General features: G+C 36.2%; 1 protein-coding gene across 16 annotated transcripts in view; it reads left to right on the top strand.

Annotated features, from left to right (window-relative positions):
* Positions 1–24,296, top strand: part of RAD51B (RAD51 paralog B) — a 623,368-nt gene that overhangs the window by 88,603 nt on the left and 510,469 nt on the right. The window contains exon 8 of one of the 16 annotated variants that reach the window (XM_034643373.1): positions 5,720–6,029. The exons of the other annotated variants lie outside the window; for them this stretch is intronic. Coding sequence (XP_034499264.1) covers positions 5,720–5,788 — 69 coding nt within the window. The 3' untranslated portion in view covers positions 5,789–6,029. Of the gene's footprint in view, positions 1–5,719; positions 6,030–24,296 lie in introns of those variants that run through there. 16 annotated transcript variants of the gene reach the window in all.

Below are 24,296 nucleotides of genomic sequence, written 5' to 3' on the forward strand. Positions count from 1 at the left end.
CACAGCACCTCCTCCTTTTGGCTGGGGGTCTGCTAGGTTGGAAAATGTGGGAAGGGATGTATGGAAGCTTTGCTGCTCTTTGAGCGAGTTTGCATATGGACATATTGCTTTTTGGCCCCAATCTAGTTTTCTTTCATTCCCACATCTCATCTTTTATGCAGCTGCAGAGAGCAGGCTGGGAAAGCAGAATGAAAGCTTCAAACAGATTTGCACTTGAATAAAAGTAAGAGTGATTTCTCTTGTTCAGAGTACAGACCAGTTTGAGGAGAAAGCTATTTGCTTTTTCACTTTTTGAGTAAGGACTGTTTGCTTTTTTCCCTTCAAATGTAATAAAGAGGGGAAAAAGCTAATAAAGTGGTTGGAACTTGCTGGTTATAATTCATATAGAATTTTCAAATGTGCTTAATAAGGTTTCTCATACAATTATAAAAGAAGTAAATAATTGGAGGGCAAAGGTCAACATTCTGTTGAGGTTTTAGAATCAGTTGAATATGAGGTGGTTTGAGTACTGGGATAAGACAACTCAAGTAGGGGCTGTTTCTCTTTGCTGGTTTATTTGGCCTTTCCTTTGGGAATTTTTTTCTTTTTACTTTCGTAATGCATTTTGCAACTTTCAGTTAAAAAAATATCCATCAAAGTTTAAACTTTTAGCAAATAAACGCATCCTGATTTTATGATGGGAATCACAACATAGCAAAGAATGGCTTGACTTCAGCTGGAGAGAGGTTAATAGAAGGAACTCCAAGGATTGATACCAAGATCATGCTTGTTTAATGTTTTAATGACTCCAAAAGGAAATGGTGAAATCTGCTGATGACACCAAATTGCTTTTGCTGATCCGAAGAGGGATTTCTGGGAAGCTTTTTCAGAGTATTTGGAATAGTAGAAGAATTGGGCAATGTGGTGACAGACACACCAAACTTGAAGTGAAGGTTTACGTGAAGTAGCGGGAGTAATATCAATATATTGAAGTCACAAAGCCTGCCAAGTCTTCCAAGAGGAAGACTGTGAAATCCCAATAAAGGATTTGGCTTTGATTACTTTTGTGAAAGGAAGACTTAGGACAAAGGACATTTTTATATATAAAAAATAAGAACCTCTGTAGCAGTAATTATAAAATGTAGTGATTTAAATATATAGTGTCTGAGTTTCTTTTTCTTTTTTTAATGCCAGCAATAGTAAGTGCTGTTTCCCTTAAAATGGTTATGGAAGATTATATACTCATTTTATGCATGCTTCTTTTTTTGGGGGGGGGATAGCTTCTAGTACATCATTCTGTTTTCTATGGTAGCACGTCTTCATTTTGGGGATTATTTTTGATTTTTGATATAGCCAATTGTCATTTAGAATCCAGTGTGATGAATAAGGTGAGTGATCAGATTAAGTAAATTTTAAATATAAAGTACTAAAACTAATTTTCTTTTATTTCTTCTACAATTTCTGGAGTAAATTACAAATGAGAAATTGCAAAAATATTTGTGTAATAGTAGTATTAGAATAACCTTGTTTTTTTATCTTTAGATGAACTGCTTTGTTTTTTCCCCCAGGTTTATTGAGGTATAATTGACGAAGTTATATATATTTAAGATGTGGAATGTAATGATTTGGTATATGTATACATTGTGAAATGATTACCACAATCAAGTAACACCCATCATCTCACATAGTTACTGTTTTTTGTGTGCGTATTGAGAATATTCAAGATTTATTCTTAGTAAAGTTCAAGTATACAGTACAGTATTGGTAAATATAGTCATCACACTATACATTAGATCCTTAGAACTTACACATAACTGAAGGTTTGTACCCTTTGACCAGCATTTCTCCATTTTCCCTACCCTAGCCTCTGCTAACTGCATTCTACTTTCTCTTTCTATGAGTTTGAGTTTTTTAGATCTCACATATAAATGAGATCATATAGTATTTGCATTTCTGTCTGGCTTATTTCACTTGATGTAATGTTCTCTTGGTTTATCCATGTTATTGCAGATGGCAGGATTTCCTTTAGAATAAGTTCTTGGTTGATTGATTTCACAAACATCATTTAACTTACTATATCATGTATGTATAACTTACATGTCATTTAGATGCTTCTTAAAACATCCATTTCATTACATTATAGATATACTATGTTTATAAATGACCTTCTGTTTTTAAAATTTTAGAGTTCTGTGACCCCAGGTGTACTCTTAGGGAGGAAACAGGAGATTGTGTAGTAACTGGAGATTTTTTTTCATGCATTTCTATTTCTCAGTAAAACCTACATCTATTTTAGACTCTCTGGGTTAATATATGAGATAGCAACTGTCACAGGAGTTATGAGCTGACCATCTCCATCCATCCATCCATCCATCCATCCATGCATCCATTCATTGATTTACTTCAAAAGAACAATGAGTCACAGCTCCTTACCTTAAGATGCTTGGTGTTATTTGCTGGTTGGTGTATACATGTGAAACAAACAATAGTTAATTGCACCAGCATTAGTGGAGAAGTCAATGATCTCAAACATTATCTATGGAAATTTTATTTTGATTAGATGAGGGTGGAATAGGGATGGTACTGAATCCTTGCCTTCTCTTCTCCCCCTCAATGAGAATCCCTGAAGTAACTTTTGAAAACCCCTGGTACAGAGAATAAGTTATCTGGAGGGTCAGGAAAGACTGCATATGAAGCAGTTAGGGAGGCTTACTTAATTTCTTTTTTACTCTTCTGTGATTATTAAAACAAAGTTTAAAATTTCCATTTACCAATCCTTTGCTTCCCTATTTTGAAAGTCAATATAAACACAAAATCGCCCACATATTTGAATTTATGACAGAGTTTGCCTTCACAGTTCTCTGTATTTAAACTCTTAGAATAAGAGAAAAGTCAGTAGAACTTATAATTTAAGAGCAGATGGATAGGCCAAGAATAAAATATTTCTTAAAGCTCCATGGTTCTAAATGCAGGGCTCCAGAATGATGTGTCGGAGTCACTGGGGGGACCTTGTTATAAGCAGTGCTTTCAAATTCTAGCTCAGATATATCAAATCAGAATCTCCAGAGTAGGGCCCAGGTATTTTAACAAGTTCTCTGCATAAAATGATACCTCCTAAAAATAGGTATATATGAAAAAATCTAAAGATAGAATGGTGTAAGAATGTATTGAATAAAGCATGATGTAGCATTTGTCCTATGCAGTTCTCTCTCTCTCTTTTTTAAAAGATTTTATTTTTATGTAATCTCTACATCCACCATGGGGCTCAAACTCAACCTGGAGATCAAAAGGTGCATGCTTTACTGCCTGGGCCAGCCAGGCACCCCTGTCCTATGCAGTTCTGATGACAGACATGTGGTTAATAATTGTTTGAGCCCACTGATAGTAACAGAAAGCTTGGTCTCATGGTTAAGAGATGGGTTCTGGTGCCAGAATGTCTGGGTTTGGATGATACTTTGGTCACATTTGGCACATGGTAAGCCCTCAATAAAACTTTGCTGTTATTATTACGTGTTTGTCTAATGTATAGAGGTAAGAATTTTGCTCCCTATTGTGATGTTTTTCTTATGAGTTCAGACCTACATAAGAAGAAAGTGAAAAGAAAGCAGGAAAACATCGGAATCTGGGGATGTACTGTATGGTGATTAACACAATATAATAAAATAAAATTAAAAAAAAAAAATTAAAAAAAATTGAAAGCAGGAAAAATGATTGCTGAGACACGACAATGTGTGTGTCTAAGTTATAGTTTGGTATATTGTATAAAAATATATAATGGGGAAAAAAGCACACCTTCTTGTATTTCTTTGGAATAGGATTTTAAAAGTAACAGATTCTAGAGATGCCTGGGTAGCTTGGTCAGTTAAGCATCTGCCTTGGGCTCAGGTCATGATCCCAGGGCTTCTTGCTCAGCGGGGAGCCTGCTTCTCCCTCTGCCTACCGCTACGCCTGTTTGTGCTCTCTCTCTCTGACAAATAAATAAGATATTAAAAAAAAAAGTAACAGATTCTAAATTTGCTAGTTTGCATTTCACGACAAAAGTGATGTGATCCTAACAGACACAGTAGATGGCGCTTTAGACTTAGTTTTTAAAGAACTGAGCACTAGAGAGAAAAAGAAAGCTAAAGCACATTTTAATGGGCTTTTTTTTTTTTTTTTTACACCACCAAGACAATTTCATCTTAGAGTACGTGCCTCTAAGAAGTAAGGATTTTTTTTTTGACAGAGTTGGAGAATAATTTTAGCAAAAATAAATCTCCCAGTTGCTATTTTGTGCCAGGTTTGTCACTTGGAAAGTATTAGTTGTGTTTTAAGCCACAAATATATAAGGAAGTTATTTTCTTTCAAAACATTGCCTTATTTATGAGAATTTTTTTCCTTCTTTGTCCCTGTGTTTAATATTTCTGCTCCTAGTGGGGTTTTTTTTGGACCTTTATTATTATTATTATTATTAATTTTATAAAAATGTAGTTGTAAAATTAATTTGAATCATATCAATTTATAGTGTTGTCATATTAAAAAATTCAACTATATTTATTCTAGGCCTTAAAATATAGGTGTACATTAAAGGATAATTATAGTACTTTTGTCACTACTATACTGTATTTTTAATAATAAAAAATTATTTAATCTTAAGAGTAACTCTGTGAGGGTTATTAATCCCTTTTCTTGATAAATAAACTGTCTTAGAGACGTTTAGTAACTTGCCAAGCTCACACGCTTAATGGGTGAACAAGTAACTGCTTCAAGAGTTTAAACTGTATTTTTTGAGCACCTGCTATGTGCCAGTCATGCTAAGCACTAGGCATAGTATAGTGACCAAAACTGACCAGGCCCTACCCTTATGAATCTTGCAGATTTTAAGATACTTGATGGAGTCTCTTTGAAATCTACAGGATTGGGAGTAGGTCATAAAGATGCAGAGATGTATTTCAGAGTCACTGTGATTATTGGATAGACCAGGGAGCCTTTTCACCAAAGCGAGAGATAGAATCATACCTAGCTTGAATGTATTGCTATATTAAAATATTTATTTAGGTATATTCATAGAAGCCAAGGATAAAGCAAGACTTCCCTCTCTAACTCTTGACAGTTAAATCATAAAATCAACAATAAAAAAACAAAACAAAACATGAGCTAAACTGTCTTCCAGATAAGAATCAGGAAGACTAAGGAAAATACGAGTATATAAATATCAAAATTTTCCATTGATTAAATGGTATTAAAATATCTAAGCAAGAAAGTGTCAATCAGTAATGGGAGTCTGAGAAAATAGTGTAGTTTGTACATAGTAAGACCATGGTAACTTCTAGATGGCTTCACTTGTACCATTTGGTGAAATCTTTTGGTGTATAACCAGGCTAGGGATACCCCAAATGGCCAAGTAGTACCCCTTTCTTCTTGGGACATGTAACATTTTTCTGTTAATTGATTTTTCTTCAAAAAGCTTCACTCTGTTATTTTCCCAAATATGATCCTAAGTCCCAGTGTTATAGAAAGATATGTAATTGATAAGGCAACACAGACCAAGTTTAAATTGAGGTCATTGACTGGACTTCATTAAGTTCATAGAACTCCTGAAATGGTGTGAAATTTTATGTGTATGTACTTAGGAGCTTTCCTCTTGGACAAAAGTCCATGGCCCTTTTAAGATTCTCAAAGACTTCTATGACCCTTAGAAAGTTAAGAATTATAATTAGGACTTTTCCTAAAGGGGTCTGCTACTTTCTCTCCAATTCAGGATCATGAAAAGAGAGATTATTTTCCCAAATTGGCGTGTTGGAGGAGGGGCTATTTTGGTACCTCTTAGGGACTGCAGTTTGAAGATTCTGAGTGAATTTGGGCCTTGAAGGTATGTGTTTAACCATGGGGTTTGGAACTCTCAACTCTCAGTAGGTTATACTGATTTGAATTGAGGGATACCTTTTGGGGAACTTGAAAATACTTCTTTTCAATTCAACCTTTTAGTCAGATGAAGGGTTATTTTTAGAAAATGGAATAGAGGGGTGCCTGGGTGGCTCAGATGGTTAAGCTTCTGCCTTAGGTCATGATCTCAGGGTCCTGGGATCGAGGCCCGCATCGGGGAGCCTGCTTCTCCCTCTCTCTCTACTGTTCCCCCTGTTCCCCCTGCTGGTGCTCTCTCACTCTCTCTGTCAAATAAATAAATAAATAAAATCTTAAAAAAAAATAAAAAAGAAAATGGAATAGAAAGGAGCAAAGGGGGAAAAAGTTGTTAGATCTTTCTAGTAAAGAACTGAAGAAATTAATTCCTAAATCTTAAATTTCATCACAGGTTAAAAGAGTTCTTTAAGATCAGACAAAGGTCATTGGTGTAAGTCATTTGAAAATACACATTGATTTTATACTTTTTTTTTTTGGACACAGGTTTAAAGAGGGACAGGATACATATACTTTTGTCTTCCCTATTGCTTGTCTTGTCCTAACCTTTGCATATACTTTGCTGAGAAGTGGGTAGTTATAAGTTAAAATTACGGTTATATTTCTGGTTAAACTATTACCCATGGTTCTAGATAGAAGAATCAGAAGTAAAATTAGAGTCCTTAATTTGATACATTTAAGTCCCTTATTTTGATCCGTCTTTGGAGGAATGGGAAGGCAGGTTGACTAGGGTCTTGTTTAGAGGAGCAGATTATTCCACAGGTTAGAAAAGAGTTTTCTTCAAGACGTGTTTAGTTTTCATTTGTAGATTAATAGCAATATGGATAGTTCTTTTGAAAAATATAGACATGTCATTGAATTGATTATAAGCTTCATGAGGGCCAGGACTGTCTTTTATTTACCTTTATCCTTAGCTCCCATTTTAGCATCTGGCCCATGGTTGATGTTCTGTTAAGTATTTTTTTTTTAATTTTATTTATTTATTTGTCAGAGAGAGAGAGCACACGTGCACAAGCGGGGGGAGGGGCAGAGGGAGAAGCAGGCTCCCTGCTGAACAGAGAGCCCCATGAGGACCAGATCCTAGGACTCTGGGATCATGACCTGAGCCAAAGGCAGACACTTAACCGACTGAGCTACTCAGGCATCCTGTTCTTCTAAATATTTGTCTTCATCTGTCTATGTTTTCTTTTTTGTTTTTCCTTTGGTTTCCAAAAATAGTTGCTGTTTTCATATTAAGAGTTTCTTATGAGAGAGTCACATCAGCAATGTGACTCTTTTAGAATTATTGATTAAAATACAGATCCTTTTTGGAACAGGACTGTTTTGTTTGAAACAAATCACCTAGGAAACAAGACTTGATTCAAGTTAAGAACATTCAGGTTTAAGATGGTTTTTTGTAGAAAGCAAATATTTGTCCTTAAAACAAAGAACTTCATCTTCGTTTGTGTATGTATCAGGCAATCACTAATGTTTAACACTCAAATTACCTTGTGTACTGTTGTATTTATGATAGTGGAAAAAAATCTGCCTAGAAAAGCTATGTCTTCAATTAGATATTTAAGAAACACTCTTTACTCTCTTACTTTAGAGAACTTTACATAGTACAACAAAACATTAACAAGTGCAGGAAACATATTTTTCAGGAATGAGTACTGATCATAATGAAGTATGGCCACTATGACAAAGTTAGGTAAATAATTGTTCCATCTGTTAGGGAAAATTCTCTGTCTTTTGGAGTTATATTTGGATTAAGTACTTAACTGGACATATAGGTTAGTATTCCTATTGCATACCGGAGTCCAGATATACATAATAACTTACATATATCTGCAGGAATAATTTATGTAGTCTACAAGAACATTGTGATATGACCCTTTTTGGAAAAATGGACTCTCATGAGGCTTGGTTGGCTCTAGAATCATCCTAAATTGAGTTTAGATTAGGAGACATTTTGAACTTCTTTAGTCATAGAAATGTTATCTTTTTATTTCCTACAAATAGACAGTGATGTTAGCACATCTTCTGGGACAGAGTGAATATAGTATAGATCTCTTGCACTAGGAATTGGGGTCTGGAGATAGATGCTACGCAACATGTACTGTTATAGTACTTTTGTTTTTGTGGCAAATTTGCTTACAGTACATGTAGTTGGTAGCCTGTGGTTTAGTGCCCGTTGAAATACGGTGTTACCCATTTGGTCTAGAGTTGGCTGAGGTTTGTAATAACAGCATGATCTCATTGTCAAAGGGCTTTTGGTCTTTTTTCTTCTCTGGTAGTGTGCTATTAAGTTAAATTTTTTGAACATTTTCAGGAAAATAGAAATGGAAAATTAAATTATTTGTTAACTAAAATAAGGCAATTACCTATAGCCTTTAAGGTAGTACCCATTCTTTTCCTAAAGCTTATTGTCTTCTTGGTTTAAAAGGCTTGGACAGAGTGGAGTAAGAATGGTTAAAGATTTTGAAATCAGAAAGTTGGAACCTGTCTCATCTCGATCATATGATCACGAGTGTCACAAAAGAATGGGCCTTTTTATCAAGGCAAGAGTTCAAGTTTATGTGAATTTAGATATTAAATTATATTTTAACCATAGTAGCATTTTTTAAACTTAGTAAATCATAATTGACTTTATTCTTTTCTGTTCTTTTATAAGGTGATCTCTTGTGGCTGCGAAGTTGTTTATGGCTAGCCCTGAAAAAAGCTTATTCTTAAAAGGACACCTTCTATAGCTTAGTGTTTATTTACAAAATAAACCACATTTCCCCCCCATCTTATTAAAATGATGGAACCATTTTCTAGCATACGGAAACATTTCTGCACCTCGTATTCTTTTGAGCAAATAACCCCATGTGATTTACAAATGTTGGTAAAAGCGATAGATAATTCCAAATGCTATTAGAATGGTGAAACTAATATACAGGTATTTAAAATTAATTCTTCATTGGGATATATGAAGACCAGGACAAATAAAGTATTAGTCACTCTTTCCAGTGTTTCAATTCCAAAATTTCTTTAATTTTTTTTGGTACTGTAAGTTTTGTTGATACTGTAATACCAGTTTCATCACAAAAGATCATGTCCTTGGATAATCAGATGTTCCCCAAACCAAATTTAGAAAATTCTCCCTGGCTTCATTCATAAAGAAAATGATAACTGGGGGGCGCCTGGGTGGCACAGCGGTTAAGCGTCTGCCTTCAGCTCAGGGCGTGATCCCGGCGTTCTGGGATCGAGTCCCACATCAGGCTCCTCTGCTATGAGCCTGCTTCTTCCTCTCCCACTCCCCCTGCTTGTGCTCCCTCTCTCGCTGGCTGTCTCTATCTCTGTCAAATAAATAAATAAAATCTTTAAAAAAAAAAAAAAAAGAAAATGATAACTGGAAGTTAAAAAATGTTGTTGGAACTTTTGAAAAGTTTTCAGGAACACTGCATTTAGTGAGAATTTTGGAAGAGTGCAAATTCAGAGCTCTCTGAGGATTCTAAAAGCAAAAATTTTTTTAGCATGGGAGTATTTCTGCATCAGATGTTCTTTGGCATTTTCAACTGAGTGTCTGTAATTACACTAGCTATTTTGTGAGACTTCATTAATTCAGCACATATTCTAGTCCCATCTACTAAAGATTGTTTTTGTTCTCAGAGAATTTACTGTTTAGTTAGGTAGAGAGCATAAATATACAAACATCTAGAGAACAAAGCAGAATGAACTGTCTGAGAGGAGTCTGTGGACAAGCCAGATCTCATCCTTTTGTCAAGAATGAATACTTCATTGGGGCGCCTGGGTGGCACAGCGGTTAAGCGTCTGCCTTCGGCTCAGGGCGTGATCCCGGCGTTATGGTCGAGCCCCACATCAGGCTCCTTCGCTGTGAGCCTGCTTCTTCCTCTCCCACTCCCCCTGCTTGTGTTCCCCTCTCCCGCTGGCTGTCTCTATCTCTGTCAAATAAATAAATAAAATCTTTAAAAAAAAAAAAAAAAGAATGAATACTTCATGAAGGAGGCATGCGAACCAGACATTGTGGTACATGTAGAATTTGAACAGATTAAGATAGCATTGGGGTAAGAGTTAGGCTTTTGGCAAAGACAGAAGTATGAGCAAAGATGGAGCAGAGGTGGAGATGTGGAGATATTTAGGAACAGGGAGTAGCTGTGGTAGGGTGAAGTATAGCTTTTATGGAAGACAGTGGTAGGAGATAAAAATGATAAGTGAGGGCTGGATCCAGGTCATGAAAGGTTTTAAAAGTTAACTGAAGATATTGAACTTTGTTTTCTAGGCAGTGCAGCAACAGGAGAGGAGCAAGGAGCTGTGGTTTAGGATGATTAACTGGAAGGATACAACAGAGTAGGGAGAAACTGGAAGTAAGAAGTGAATTTAGAGGGCGTTGGAGAGGTCCTAGTGAAATATAACAAGGGCCTGACATAAGGTGTGGCAGTGGAGATGGAAAAGAAAGGAGAAACAATTGGTAGGCAGAATTAGCAAAACTGAGCCATGACTATATGTGGAGAACAAAGGAAAAGAGAGAATTTGAGGAAGATTTTCATTTGGGTAGCTAGGTCAGTGGTGATGCTAGTAACAGAAATAAGAATATAAGGAGGAGGAAATGGTTTATGGAGGTAAAAAGATTAATAAGTATTTGAGATGAATGTGTAGGGGCACAAAAAATGGATAAGGAGGAAAGAAACAGGGAGAGAAGATTGAAGATGAAACCTTAAGAAATACATATCTTTTGGGGATTGAATAGAAGAAAAGTTAGTAAGAGTAATCAAAGGCGGGGGGAGAAGTGTATTAAGAGGCCCCTCTTATGCTGTGTGACCCTGTGTTACTGAGGCTGCTGCAGTCTCTACTGTACCCCCCAGAGACTTTTCATACTTTTCATTGTTGTAGTGAATGGCCTTTTTGCCAAAGAACTATCCCCGCCCCCGCCATGCTGAATTTTTTGGAAATAGTTACAATAGCCCCCTAACTTGAGTTAACTCCATTGTTCTGTCTATTTAAACATCATAGAAGCTGTTAGGACTAATAATCAACAGAATGATATGAGGAATCAGAGGCTTACAGTCTCAGTGCCAAGGTTATATTATCATTCCTGAGCTCACCTGATACATGAGACTCTATGTGCTAATTTCCCACTTGGAACAGACCCACTGAGTCTGTTGCTTCTTTTCCTGTGTCCTATGAGTGAGGGAGATGATTGTAGGCATTTTGTAGGTCTAGATGCTGGCTGTCGTGTTTGCTCTCTAGACCAGCATGTGACTTAGAAACAACAGGTGAAAGAATTTTAGTTAAAGTTTAGTCTCCAGTATCATATGCTCCACAGAAGAGGAAATAATTGAGGATTAAGAAAAGACCCTTAGGTTTGGTGGTTTTAAGGTCACAGATGGCCTTTAAGAAGATAGTTTTTGTACAGTGATATGGGTGGAAAAATCCAAAAAGTTAAACAATGAAGTATCTTATAAAAAATGAACTTAATTGTTATAAACTACTCTTTCAAGGTTTAGGAGATGTACAGGAGTAGAGAGATGAAATAGCCCTAGAAGGACTAAGGTGAAAGGAAGGCTTGTTCTCTTCTTCATCTTTTTTTCTTTTCTTAATGGGAAAATGAACATATTTGTAGGCAGAGGTAAAGGAGTCTTTGGTGAAGGAGAGAGAAGGTCCTGGGAAATAGGGGGTCGATTAGTGACTGATATATCTTGGAGTCTGAAAAGAAGGAGATCAAGTATATGGGTTGAGACATTGATATTAGGAGGGAATATTTAGAAATAAGAGGAGAAAGAATACGAAAGATGGGTGAAGCGTACAGGGGAGCTTCTTGGTAGAGAGGACAGATGCAGATGGAGAATATCATAGGACCTCAGACATCTCATTAAAAAAAGTAAGGCCATTTGCTAGGAATGAGGAGAAAGGAGAGGAGAAACGATGTGGAGTAGTTGTAGTAAGAGGTAGTTAAAATGAGAGGACATAATTAAGGATAGATAGTTAATTTCTTGCCTGTCTCTGGTAAAATCCCCCCTCCCTTTTTTTTTGCATAAAAGGACAAGAAAATTCCATGAGAGAATCTGCACTCGGAAATGTGAAGTATTTTGTTGTCAGCTAATTCATGCTGATGCACATATCTTGGATCCAGAAATATACATGATGATGGTACTGTTACTTTGTATGGTGGGATCACAAAAAAATAATATGCAATTAGGACTTGAAGGTACTTTCAAGTAGTATAAGAAAACAGAATCTTTTCAGGGACTAGGAGTTCATTCTAGGAATGTAGCTTGGGGTTTTGCCAAGCATATCTTTTCTGTCACTCAGTGGCTGGTTTTGCATGACACAGTGTCTGCCTCCTCTTGTTTCTGATTTCATCTGTTTCATAGGAAAGATATTTTTCTAGGTTTGGAAATACACCAAATCAAGAAACAGGCTAATGTGTAAAAGATGTTTGACTCAATGTAGGAAGATGTTTAATTTGCAGAATTTGTTATGATAAAAATGAAACATTACATATAGATATTGCTGATAGTTCAGAAAAGTGAGGCATTAAATTCTACGTGGCTAACACTAATTGTATTTAATGAACTTGACAAACATCTACAGAACAAAGAATGAACCATCTGAGAGGACTGTCTAGATAAGAGAGATCTCATTCTTTTTTGTCAAGGTGAATGCTTCCTCAAGGAGGGGCATGTGAACTAGACATTGTAGTACAAGTAGACTTTGGACAGATTATGATGGCATTGGGGGGTAAGAGTTCAGCTTTTGGCAAAGAAAATAGCATAAGCAAAGTTGGAGCAGAGGTGGGAGATATGGTATGTATTTAGGAAGCTACTTTCCTTAGTTCCTTTTCTGAAAGTAAAGACTTGAGGTAACTGCTTGATACTGGAGAGGATAGTCGGTCCAGATAACATAACGTAACATCTTTTCGTTCTGTTTTACTTTTTGGTAGTTGTCTGTTTTTTAGTTTTGCCTGCTACTCTTAAACTGGAAAAAAAAATAAAAGGGACACCAAAGTCTTTAAATTTGAGCACCTGGTATCATCATTCAGTTAAACTGAACGTTATTTTTAAATACCTACTATATATAAGAAGATGATGAACAAGGTAAAATTCCTGACCTCAAAAAGTACATGCTCTGTTAAGAGAAATTTCACTTTGGAAATTTTAATTATTTGAGTGACTAATTTTAACTAAAAGTTCAATATGTTAAACAATATAAGCATATATATATATATAAAATCATGCATAATATTTTATATTCCCATTGTGATTCTAGAGCTAAGCTGTACTATATTAGTGATAGCCACAAGTGGCTATTAAAACAAATGAAAATTAAATACAATTAAAAATTAGGTACACTAGCTACATTTCAGGTGCTTAGTAGCCACACCAATGGCTATTGTCCTGGATGACACAGGTACTTGAATATTTTCATTACTGCAGAAATGTCTATTGGGTGGTGCTGCCCTGGAGGTCAGGTGATTTGCTTGGTCATTTCATTTCATTTCTTTTTTATTTTTAAGATTTATTTATTCTATTTTAGAGGGAGAGAGAGAGAGAGAGAGAGAGAGAGAGAGAGCGCGCACATGTGCATGCCGGGGGAGGGGCAGAGGGAGAGAGAGCAAGAATCTCAAGCAGACTCGCCGCTGAGCGCAGGGCCTGATGCAGGGCTCAATCTCATAACCTTGAGATCATGACCTAAGCCAAAACCAAAAGTTGGATGCTTGACTGACTGAGCCAACCAGGCTCCCCAGTCATTTCATTTCTTCAACAAGCCTTCATTAAAATGTCTACCATGTGCCAGGTGTTAACGAAAAGTCCTAGTTCCTGCCTACATGGATCTTTCAGTCTTGCCGAGGGTAGATCTAATAGGTGAATAAAATAGGATGTGATAAGTGCCTCTATAGGAGGAGAAACCCAGGAGGCTGTGAACATATATGAGGAAAAGGACAGAAGCAAGACTCAAGGTTTAATTCTGGAGAAAGTTGTGTATGTGTTAGTTTGGTTAAAGTTGGAGAGTGTAGGTGAAAGGATGATCCAAGCAGTGTAAAAACACTTGTGTGTAAAAGAACATGACATGTTTCAGGGACTGAAAGATGTTCACTGTTCCTGGAGCCCAGATAATCTGTAAGGTCTTTTAATTCAGAGTGTTTTTATGATGTATTTAGAATATTTAGAAAACAGTCTCCCTTCTATGTTGATCTGAAGGGAAAAAGGTCCCTGGTTCCTCCCACTATTTGGGGAGCTTGTATTTGTAGATCCCACAGTCAGAGGTGGACAAGAGGAGGTGAAAAGAAGGGAAATTGGAGAAGAGGAAAAAAGAAAAAGATGATGGCCAGAGGAAGTTTCAGAGAAATAAAACAGGTAACATTTGATTAGGAATGGCAATACCATTTATTTAACACTCAGAGTCCCTGTCTCTAGTCAAAATATCAGATCAGCTATTTCAAAAGTTCTTGTTCTCAAATGTCTAAGTTGGTATCATTAAGTATATCGTGTGAGAATATTTTTCATAAGGTATTTAAAAATTGAATTTCTGTCCTGATTCAATTCATTAGAAATTATAATAATATAATTTTCTGTGGTATATTTTCCTGAGCCTATGCACTTATAGTATATGCAACCTGGAAGATATTTAAATGCTTTTATTTCATTTTTATAGGGCAACAACAAATGATCACTGTAGTTTAAAACCTAAGGGTTACATGAGGAATCAGAGAGAGAGTAGGATCAGGATACAAAAGAAATGTATCTTTACTCAACCCTCACCAGTTCCAGAGATTATTTTATGTATTATACAAAATGCATTGCACATAATAAATCTCTCACATTTTGTAAATATTTAGCTGTTGTTGATTTATATTCTGCTCTACTGGCAGTCGTCAAGTCTCTGTTCTACATTGTGAAAGTCTGTTTACATGTCTGTGTCGACATCATCTGCTCTAGCATGGAGGCTTCTGGAAGGCAGGGATTATATCTGCTTATTTTGCATAATGCTTAGCAAAGAGCTCTGTACATTAAGCTTTATTTTTATTTGATGATGATGATTTTCTTTATGCATTTCTTCCCTTTCCTATCTTTAGATTGGCCGAACTTTCTGATAACTGTTCATTCAGTAGAACACAGAGAGGTTGAATTAACTGCATGCCTAGTCAGTCTGGGCAGCAGAATGTCTCACATAGCTATATGAGGTCTTATGCCACCACAAAGAGGTACCCTCTTGTAAAAAAGATGAAAAATACAGAGAAGCCACCCACGTTGGTTTTCATGAAGGAAAAACTTGGTGTCTAGTTTTACCACCAAGTGCTTGTCAAATAAACTTCATATGAAATCAAGACTGAGTACAGTAAACAGGAAATTTGGATAAAAGCTATAGTGAACAAATATTCCTTTTTATTTTTATCCCTATTTTTATTTGGGACAGGCTTCTGGAATAGTGTTGGGGGATTGAATGCAAATTTGATGAAACAGAGCTGGAGCAAAGTGAATAAGGTCTCAATACTTTTTGAAGATACTCCAGCTCTTATTTGAGTAAAAACAAATTTTACTAATAGATCCTCCTTCAAAGAGTCCTTCTATTTTAACTTGGATCACTAAATTATAAAACCGGGCATCCAAAGTCATTACGTGGACACAACTATTAAGTTTAGTTTTCTTTGTTAGAATGTTTCAGACACTAAAAAGAAACTTCCTAGGGTGATAAGGTAGCTTTTTAGTATTTCCTTGAAAACCATTCTTTTCCCCCTTACTTTGCCTTTTCTGCCCTTTCTCTAGATCTATCTTGACTTTTTCTATTTCAAGGAAGCTTCAGAGGTTACTTGCTACATCTTTTATTGTAGTCAGTTTTTCAAATTACTTTTGTTATATTAACCTATTATATATGACATGTCTTGTATTACTTGATTTCTAGATTCATTTTTATGTTTTATTCTATAACCTATTAAGATTTACATATGTAAAATAGGAATCAATTGCCAATGTTTATCAGTTCTCAAATTTATTATTTTTCGACTTTCACAGTGTTTCTGTTTGATTCTTCTTGGTTCCTTTGGTCAGTACTTTTTTTTTGAAATTTATGTTCGCATTGAAAAATAAAAGCTAGCCCAGGGATAAATATCCTGATGTACCTCTAAGTGTTATCAGATGGTTAATGATTGGTTTATAAAGCGGTAAAAAATTACCGTTCTGTGTCTTTTTTCTAGTGTGTTTGTGTGTGTGTATGTATATATAGGTAACTAACTTTTTTTTTTTTAAGAATTGCCTATTTTTTCTTAAAGATTTTATTTATTCATTTGAGAGAGAGAGGGAGAGCACTAGCAGAAGTGGCAGAGGGAGAGGGAGAAGCAGACTCCCCACTGAGCAGGGAGCCTGATGTGGGGCTCAATTCCAGGACCCTGAGATCATGACCTGAGCTGAAGGCAGATGCTTAACTGACTGAGCCACCCGGGTGCTCCTATAGACACCTAACTTTTAAAATCAATTTTATATTTTTTCATTCCGACCAAGAATGAGACCACCTTTATAAAGTCACTTTATATAGTTTATATAAAAATGCAAATATAAAGTTAATATTCTATAATAAGTATATAAATATATTACTTGACAAAAATAATGTTCATCTATTGAGTAGATGAAGAATCAAGTTCAGAGAAGTTAAAAGGTTTGTTGAAAGTCACACAGCTTGGTAGGAGCTGAGACTTGAATTTGAGAATAGTTTGATTCCATTTCACTTGATCTATGACATCATTTCATCTCTTCCAAAAAAATTCAGATCTTTTATGATTTTTTTTTTTATAAATCAGTTTGTTTTCTTAACCTTCACTGAAGGTTCTTGTTTTTTTTTTTTTTTTTTTTCAGCTCAACATTTCAGAAGATCCTATAATTTTTATCTTCTGTTTTAAAAAAAAATTGCTGGGGCACCTGGGTCACTCAGTCAGTTAAATGTCAGACTCTTAATTTCCGCTCAGGTCATGATCTCAGTGGGGATTCTGCTTGAAATTCTCTCCCTCTCCCTCTGCCTCTCCCCCTCACCGCCCCCGCCGCCCGTGTGCATGCATGCCTGCGCTCTCTCTCAAATAAATAAATAAATACAGAAATAAAATAAAATAAAAATTGTTTTTTGTTCCAGGACCCTGTCCTAAGATTTTAGGAATTTGGTAGAATCAGAGTGCATATAAGTATAGCAGTATATCCATGATATATCTAAGAGGAAATAAATTTAAGAGAAATATATTTTCAAAAACATTGTATAGACCTTAGACATATTAATCAACAATTTGCCAGACTCTGAGAGGAATTTCCTTTTCTAGATACAGTTTTCATGGAAAAATCATCTGAGGTCTTTACTTGCTTAACCTCTGAAACAGAGCAAAATCAGTCAGAAAGAAAGTAGGAGTGGTTTTCACTCATATCCACTGTGTGTCTTTGTCTATGATATAGATTATATGCTGGTCATCTGACTGCTCACATAGCTTACTTTCCTATTTTCCAAAGACTATAACCACATATAACTTGAGGAAGAATATTATCCTTGGAAAGTTATAAATTTTGGATCATTGATATAAAGATGGTTAGTCCTTGGCTGGATACTTCAGTTCTCTTAAAACTTAACAGCTATGCTGTTAAGCAAACATCTTGGAAACAGCATAGTAGAGTTAAAGGTTACATTCCTACCAACAACTTCCTTAGACAAATTATTTCATCTCTCTGGTTCTCAATATTTTTTTTCTAGAAATAGTTTTTTCCCTAAAAATACATACATGGTATTTATATATGTGTGTGTGTTTATGAGTATCAATGTACAAGTAATAGATATGTTCACTGTGAAAAAATTTAGGAAATCTAGATAGGCAAAAAGGAAAAAAAAATCACTGACTACAACAGAAAGCTATTAAAATTTTGGTGTATAGTCTTTTGGGCTTTTATAGAACATGCATATTAGACACACACACATAGACTCACCCCCAATATGCAGATAGAAATAATAAATAAATTTTAAGAAATTCATATTGATGAAAAATGAGGTTGTAGAGCTAAGGAAACAAATTAAGGACTAGAACAACACCGTTGAAGAACTAATAAGTGATACAGAACCAGTAGGGAATAGAAGAGATGTGGCTGAAAATTTAATGGTTTGGAGGAAAAGCTTGAAATAATCACAGTAAACACAGGGGTAAAAGGTAGTTTAAAGCAAACTGGTTAACAGTGATAGATGAGATACAAAGAAGAGTCAAGAAAAAAGATTACTGGTGTCTGTGAGGAAGAGGACCCCACAAATGGGACCAAAAAGTTTTTAGAGAATTGATAGAGCAAAAGTCACTGAAGTGAAAAACTGAATCTACAGATCAAAAAGTTACATTGAATACAGAAATTGGTAGAGAATCAGTATCAACTCATATTCTGATTGTTACTGAAGAAGGACTCCTTCTGTCATTCATGCAAAGCAAAAGTCATCTGAAAGGGAGAATACTAGACTATTCTCAGATTTCTCCACAAAGAAGTGTAACACTGGAGGAGCAGTTATCAACAAAGTTCTGATAAAAAGAAGGTATGACCCAAAGTATGACCCAAGAGCATTGTATCTAGCCAAGTTGTTGCTGCAGAATAAAGGCAACAGGCATGTAAGTCCTCAAATATGAAAGAATGTAGAGAATATAGCATCTATGAGATCTTTCTGAAAAACCTACTTGTTAAAATTTTTCTTTAAAGATTTTATTTATTTATTTGACAGAGAGCGAGAGAGAGAGAGAGAGAGAGAGAGAGAGAGAGAGAGAGAGAGCACAAGCAGGGGGAGCTGCAGGCTGAGGGAGAAGCAGGCTCCCTGTGAAGCAGGGAGTCCGACGCCGGGCTTGCTGAAGGCAGACACTCAACCGACTGAGCCACTCAGGTGCCCCCCCACCACTTGTTAAAATTGAGCCAACCAAGAGATGGCTCAAAACAATAACCAGTTGTGAATATTAAATATATTTAGGGGCACTTGGGTGGCTCAGTCAGGTAACTGCCAGACTCTTGATCTCAGCTCAGGTCTTGATCTCAGGGTCAAGAGTTTAAGCCCCACATTGGGCTCCATGCTGGGTGTGGAGCCTACTTAAAAAAAAAAAAAAAAAGGAACATTTATGTATAAATCTAAGATTTAGAAACTATGGAAACTGTGGTAACAGAACGGAGTGTAAACATTATACATCATGGCAAAGTAAGACAAAGGTTGGAGGTAGGTGGGAGGGAAATGGAAATGATTAATCTCCTTATCTTTCATAGCAACAATTCTATCAATAATGTCTAAAGTTGTAAAGTAATATTAATCTATTGTTTATGGTTTTTTAAATCACTTTTCTTAAACACATAAGGATTTTTCACAGTTACTGCTTTCTGAGTGAAGAAACAGTTATCCAAGGTTTAAAATTTCTTCAGTTTTATTTTAGCTTCTGTTACTTTCAAGTAAAATTAAAATTAATATTTTTTATTTTCAAAAGTTAGTATATTCTCATCCCAGAAATGATAAATTTGTTCCTGTTCATCCATCTACCCATCTATATATGTGAATAGCTGTCTGTGGTGATATTCACTAAATGTTAGTATTGAATATTTCTCAGTGTTGAGGTTTTGGATCATTTGTTGCATTTTTCATTGTATATTTTGTGTTTTTTGAATATTGATAATAAAAATGTTTTAGTGAGGAGTGCCTGGGTGGTGCAGTTAAGCATCCGGCTCTTGGTTTCAGCTCAGGTCGTGATCTCAGGGTCATGGGATGGAGCCCCACCTTGGGCTTCATGTTCAGCATGGAGTCTTCTTGAGATTCTCTCTCCTTCCCCCTCTGCCCCTTCCCCTGTGCACATATGCTCTCTCTCTAAAGTAAATAAATCTTTTAAAAAAATGTTTTAGTGAAAGTAATACAATGAATATATTACCCTGAAAAATAGGTTTATACTTATACAATTTTTTTTAATACACAGTTTAATATCCTCACTTTTTAAATTTATCATGACCCTTATCTCTTGCCATCATGTTTAATAGCTTCATGGTATTTATGGATTTGTTATATTTCTTTTTCCAATCTTGATCTCAGTTTTTTCATCTGTAATGAGAGTGGATTAGATTAGTAGTTTGCAATCTTTTTCTTTAAACTATAGAATCTTCCCAATAAACAAAACAATATATAACTCTTGGTCTATAGTTTCAAAGCTGTATGCGTTAGGTAATTTCTGAGGCTTCTGCCATTTTACCACAAAAACTAGTTTTTTTTCTTAAGAGTGTTCTTTTTGAGTGACTGCTTTCCATGTGTTAAAAAAAATCAGGTAATAGCTATGATCTTAAGAATCAGAATTTTAAAGTAAAAGGGAAGGGCTTTTAAAAACCATCCAACCTATTTCCCTAACTTTTTTTTTTTTAAGACTTCATTTATTTGACAGCACAAGCCGGGGGGGGGGGCAGGGGGCAGCAGGCAGAGGGGAGAGGGAGAAGCAGGCTCCTTGCTGAGCAGAGAGCCCTTTGGTGCAGGAGTGCATCCCAGGACCCTGGGATCATGACCTGAGCCGAAGGCAGACGCTTTACGGACTGAGCCACCCAGGCACCCCTCCCTAACTTTTTCCTATAAGGAAACCAAATTTAAGTTGCTTGACTAACATTATCCAGTCAACTAAAATGAATGAGGCTTGAGCCCTGATCTCCTGACTTCCTGTTACTTCCCCTACAGTACGTGTGAATATATATTTTTTAAAATGATGGGCAGGAAAGATATAATTTTATCTTAACCTATTTCACATGTAGACTAACTTGTAAATATCAGGAAATATACTTAATTTATAGTGTATTTATTTTCTTTCTTATGGAAAGAGATCAGCAGTGCAGGCATTATTGAACTCCTAAGTTCTAAAAGTTAGAAAGGAAAGTGAGTGGGATTCTGGCAAGGAAGAAAGCATTTACTTGTCAAAGATTTGGAATTTACTGTGGTTACTGAGATTAAAATAAAACTAAAACTTGACTTGGCAGAGGATTAAAAACAAAGCAGCTCCAAAGTGTGTGCACATCATGGAGAAGATGCCATTTTTCCTTCAGGCGTCCAAGGGGGAAGGGAGTATTGTTTCTTTGTGTTGCCGAAGCTGATTTATTTAGTTATGATTTCAACATGTCTACAAGGCAAACCCCAGAAAATGTTGCACAACAACACCAACCAGAACAAATGGTGCTTTTCCCCCCCATATCCCCCTCTCAAGATTTTTCAAATAAAACACAGCAGTGTTTTTTGTTTTTTGTTTTCAAATCGTTTAGATGGCTCTGATTATGTTTGACTATTGGGAGTGGCAGGTTTTAGAATCTTAAGTGGTAGTACAGGTTCCTGAACAAGAAAGAGAATTAAAGGTGATGTGACTTGATTATTGGAATGTGTAGAATGTAAAGTTGTGAGAGGTATTCTGGTCTGCCGCAGGCTGCTCTTAGTAATGAGCCTCTTGTTAAAAGGCCTATTATTATTGGAAATTTACTTTGGGAACTACTGAAGAAGAAATTTGACAGAAGAGTAAAACAAACCTCCTTGTCTCATATTTCCTTTCCACACAGCGACCTTGAAGAGATACCTTAAATATTGTCAAGTCTCAATTATCCTGGGATAGGTTAGCGTTATTATCACCGTCCTCACAAAGTTGAATTGAATGCACATGGCTTTGTACTAGCTGCAGCATACTGAAAATTAGCAAACAAGAACCTTATCCTTTTGGAACTTACTGAGAGTGGCTATGCTAGCATATAGTTCAACAAATTCCAAACTCAGTTTTCCACACACTTTCTAAATACCCCCTCCCTTCCTCCCTCTATTCTCTATCTTCTTTAATGGCCTCCCCATCCTCTCAGCTGGAAACCTAACATTCATCTTGAGTCCTTATGTTTTCTTAGTCTCCACAACCAATCTATCAACAAGTCCTGTCTCTTCTGTCTCCAAAATTGCTTTTGAATATGTTTGTTTCCTTTTCTCTGTTCTCATAGCCATTGCCCTGCATAGGCCCCTTTCACCTTTCATTCCAGTTCTCAGGAGAGCTGCTTATCTGCTTTAGCCTTTCCTTTTCCAATCCATCCTCCATAGTGCTGTCAAATTTCTTTAAAGACAGATCTAATCATATCATTCTCTGACTTAAAAACTCTTGATGGGTCTCTATTATGTTGAAGGGATAAAGTCTAACCTCCTTAGCTTGTCATGCAAGTGTCTCATAATCTGGTCCCAATGTACTTATTCTCACCTTATTTTTTGCCACAGCTCCCACCCCACCCCCACTCTCTGCTGCCAAGCGCACATGGACATTTACTCTGTCCCACAGTTTCCTTATAGTTCCCTGAGCTTGTTCTCTCCTTATGCTTTTGATCATACTGTTCCTTGCTCCATACTCAAAGAATACTCTTCTTTGATAAACTGCTTGTGTGGAACAACTGAGGAAACCAAGATTTTACAAAGAATACTTTTGACAAAATAGGACAAAAGAAATGAACCATGTGCATAGAACCAGGGATTAGACAACCATTAGAGCAGAGGTCAGATCAGGAGCTGCAGACTGCTTCTATGTGAGGCTAGCCAGGAGGGAGGACTTAATTCCAGAAGGCACTGGAGCCAGAGCAGTGATGAGCTAGTTTTTAATTGTATTAGAGAAATGCCTCCTTCCTAGTACTATAGATAGTCAAGAGCCAGCTCCTATTTTTATAGGTGGAGGATAGAAGAGTCTTAGTAGGTTTGTGGTATAGTTCAAAAATTAAGAGAAAACTTGTTACCCTTATCTACATACTACTCCTGCCTTCTTTCATTTTCCAAGGGAGTAAAGAATCGGTAAGAACCCACGAAAATGATGCCTGGGTGGCTCAGTTGGTTAGGCAACTGCCTTCAGCTCAGGTCATGTCTCAGGGTCCTGGGATCGAGTCCTGCATTGGGCTCCCTGCTCAGTGGGGAGCCTGCTACTCCCTCTCCCTCTGCTGCTCCCCCTGCTTGTGCTCTCTTACTCTCTTTCTCTCTCTCTCAAATAAATAAATAAAGTCTTAAAAAAAAAAAAAAAGAACCCACTAGGAGCCTTCCACACTGATGCATTAAAAATCAACAGGATGGAGTTTAAGAAGTAAACTGAATGAAGGAAAACAGCAGCTCTTTACCTGGAGTTCGTAAGGAAGTAGAGGCTTTCTCATGTTTGTGCCTAGGCACGCTTTTACCTAACCTTTGCATATTCCCGATTAACTTTTCTCCTTCTTGTAGATGTCTGATTCTTTTTTAAAAAATTATTTTTTATTATGTAAGTAATACATTAACATGTTCAGAACATTCAGAATATCTATGAAGGCTACTTTGACATTCCCCTCACCACCATCATCCCAATCCCAATCATCTCCCTAGAACATCAGAAAATGACAGCTCTATTCAGTTTCAGTCTTTTTCTATGTATTGACTTAGAGGTACATGTATGGGTAGATAAATAGGTTTATGAAGAATGTATAGTACTGCTTTGTTGTGTGTTTGTGTCTGCTTTCCCCACAAAAGTGGTATCATACTGCCTCTCATTTGGTAAACTTGCTTTTTAGATTCTACAGTGTATCTTGGAGATCTTTTCATATTAGTACAGATGATTTATCACATTTTTTTTCAACTTCTACCATGTAGTATCATCTCTAGGGCCAGCTTGTCCTTTCCTCTTCTCTTGGTAATCTCATATGGACAATTAGAAGGTAATAGAGAAAGAAGTACAACAAACAAGTATTGATCCTACTGCCAATTAAATAAGGAAGAAGCTTGCAATTGCTGGCTGGGGGAGGAATGTTTTCCTTAAAAATTAGACTGTCTTAGAAGCCCTGTTGGACCCAGTTCAAAGGACATCACTGACATTAACACCCTCCCCCTTTCCTTTCCTTTCCCTTACCCTACCCCCCAATTACTGGCATTGCTGGAAATTAAATGTAACCAGGGCTCTTTGTGGTATGTATACATCTGGTTTTCCCTTTTCCATATGCTTAAGTCTTTCCTCCTCAAATGCTTCTGTTTAGCACTTAATTTAAATTCCCAAATTAATTCAAGAAGCAAATCTGTAAAATGAGGGTGTTAGGTTATCTCTTAGGGATTTTACAGCTCTAGGATTCTTTTAAGTTATAGACAATTTTATTTTAGAGAATACATTCTGATAAACCAAAACTTTTCTGTGCTTGATTTAGGTTGTGGTTAATTATGAGTATAGATAATTTAATAACATTGAAATAGATGAAAGTTGTGCTAATTATTTGTCACTCTTCCTTGAATGTTTCCTTTAATGTTCAAAGTAAGCCAGTCAAAGGACTTCGTAACTGTCAGGTACCACCAAAATGTAGGACTGAGTCAAAGCGAAGGGGAGGTTCTGAGAAAGTACTTGTGAGATATTTGCACTTACTATACATTTTGAGTGTTTAAAGATTTAAGAGGTCCCATCGTATACCAGGAGCAAAGGGTTA

The sequence above is a fragment of the Ailuropoda melanoleuca genome, chromosome 14 (genome assembly GCF_002007445.2).
Source record: "Ailuropoda melanoleuca isolate Jingjing chromosome 14, ASM200744v2, whole genome shotgun sequence".
NCBI lineage: Eukaryota > Metazoa > Chordata > Mammalia > Carnivora > Ursidae > Ailuropoda > Ailuropoda melanoleuca.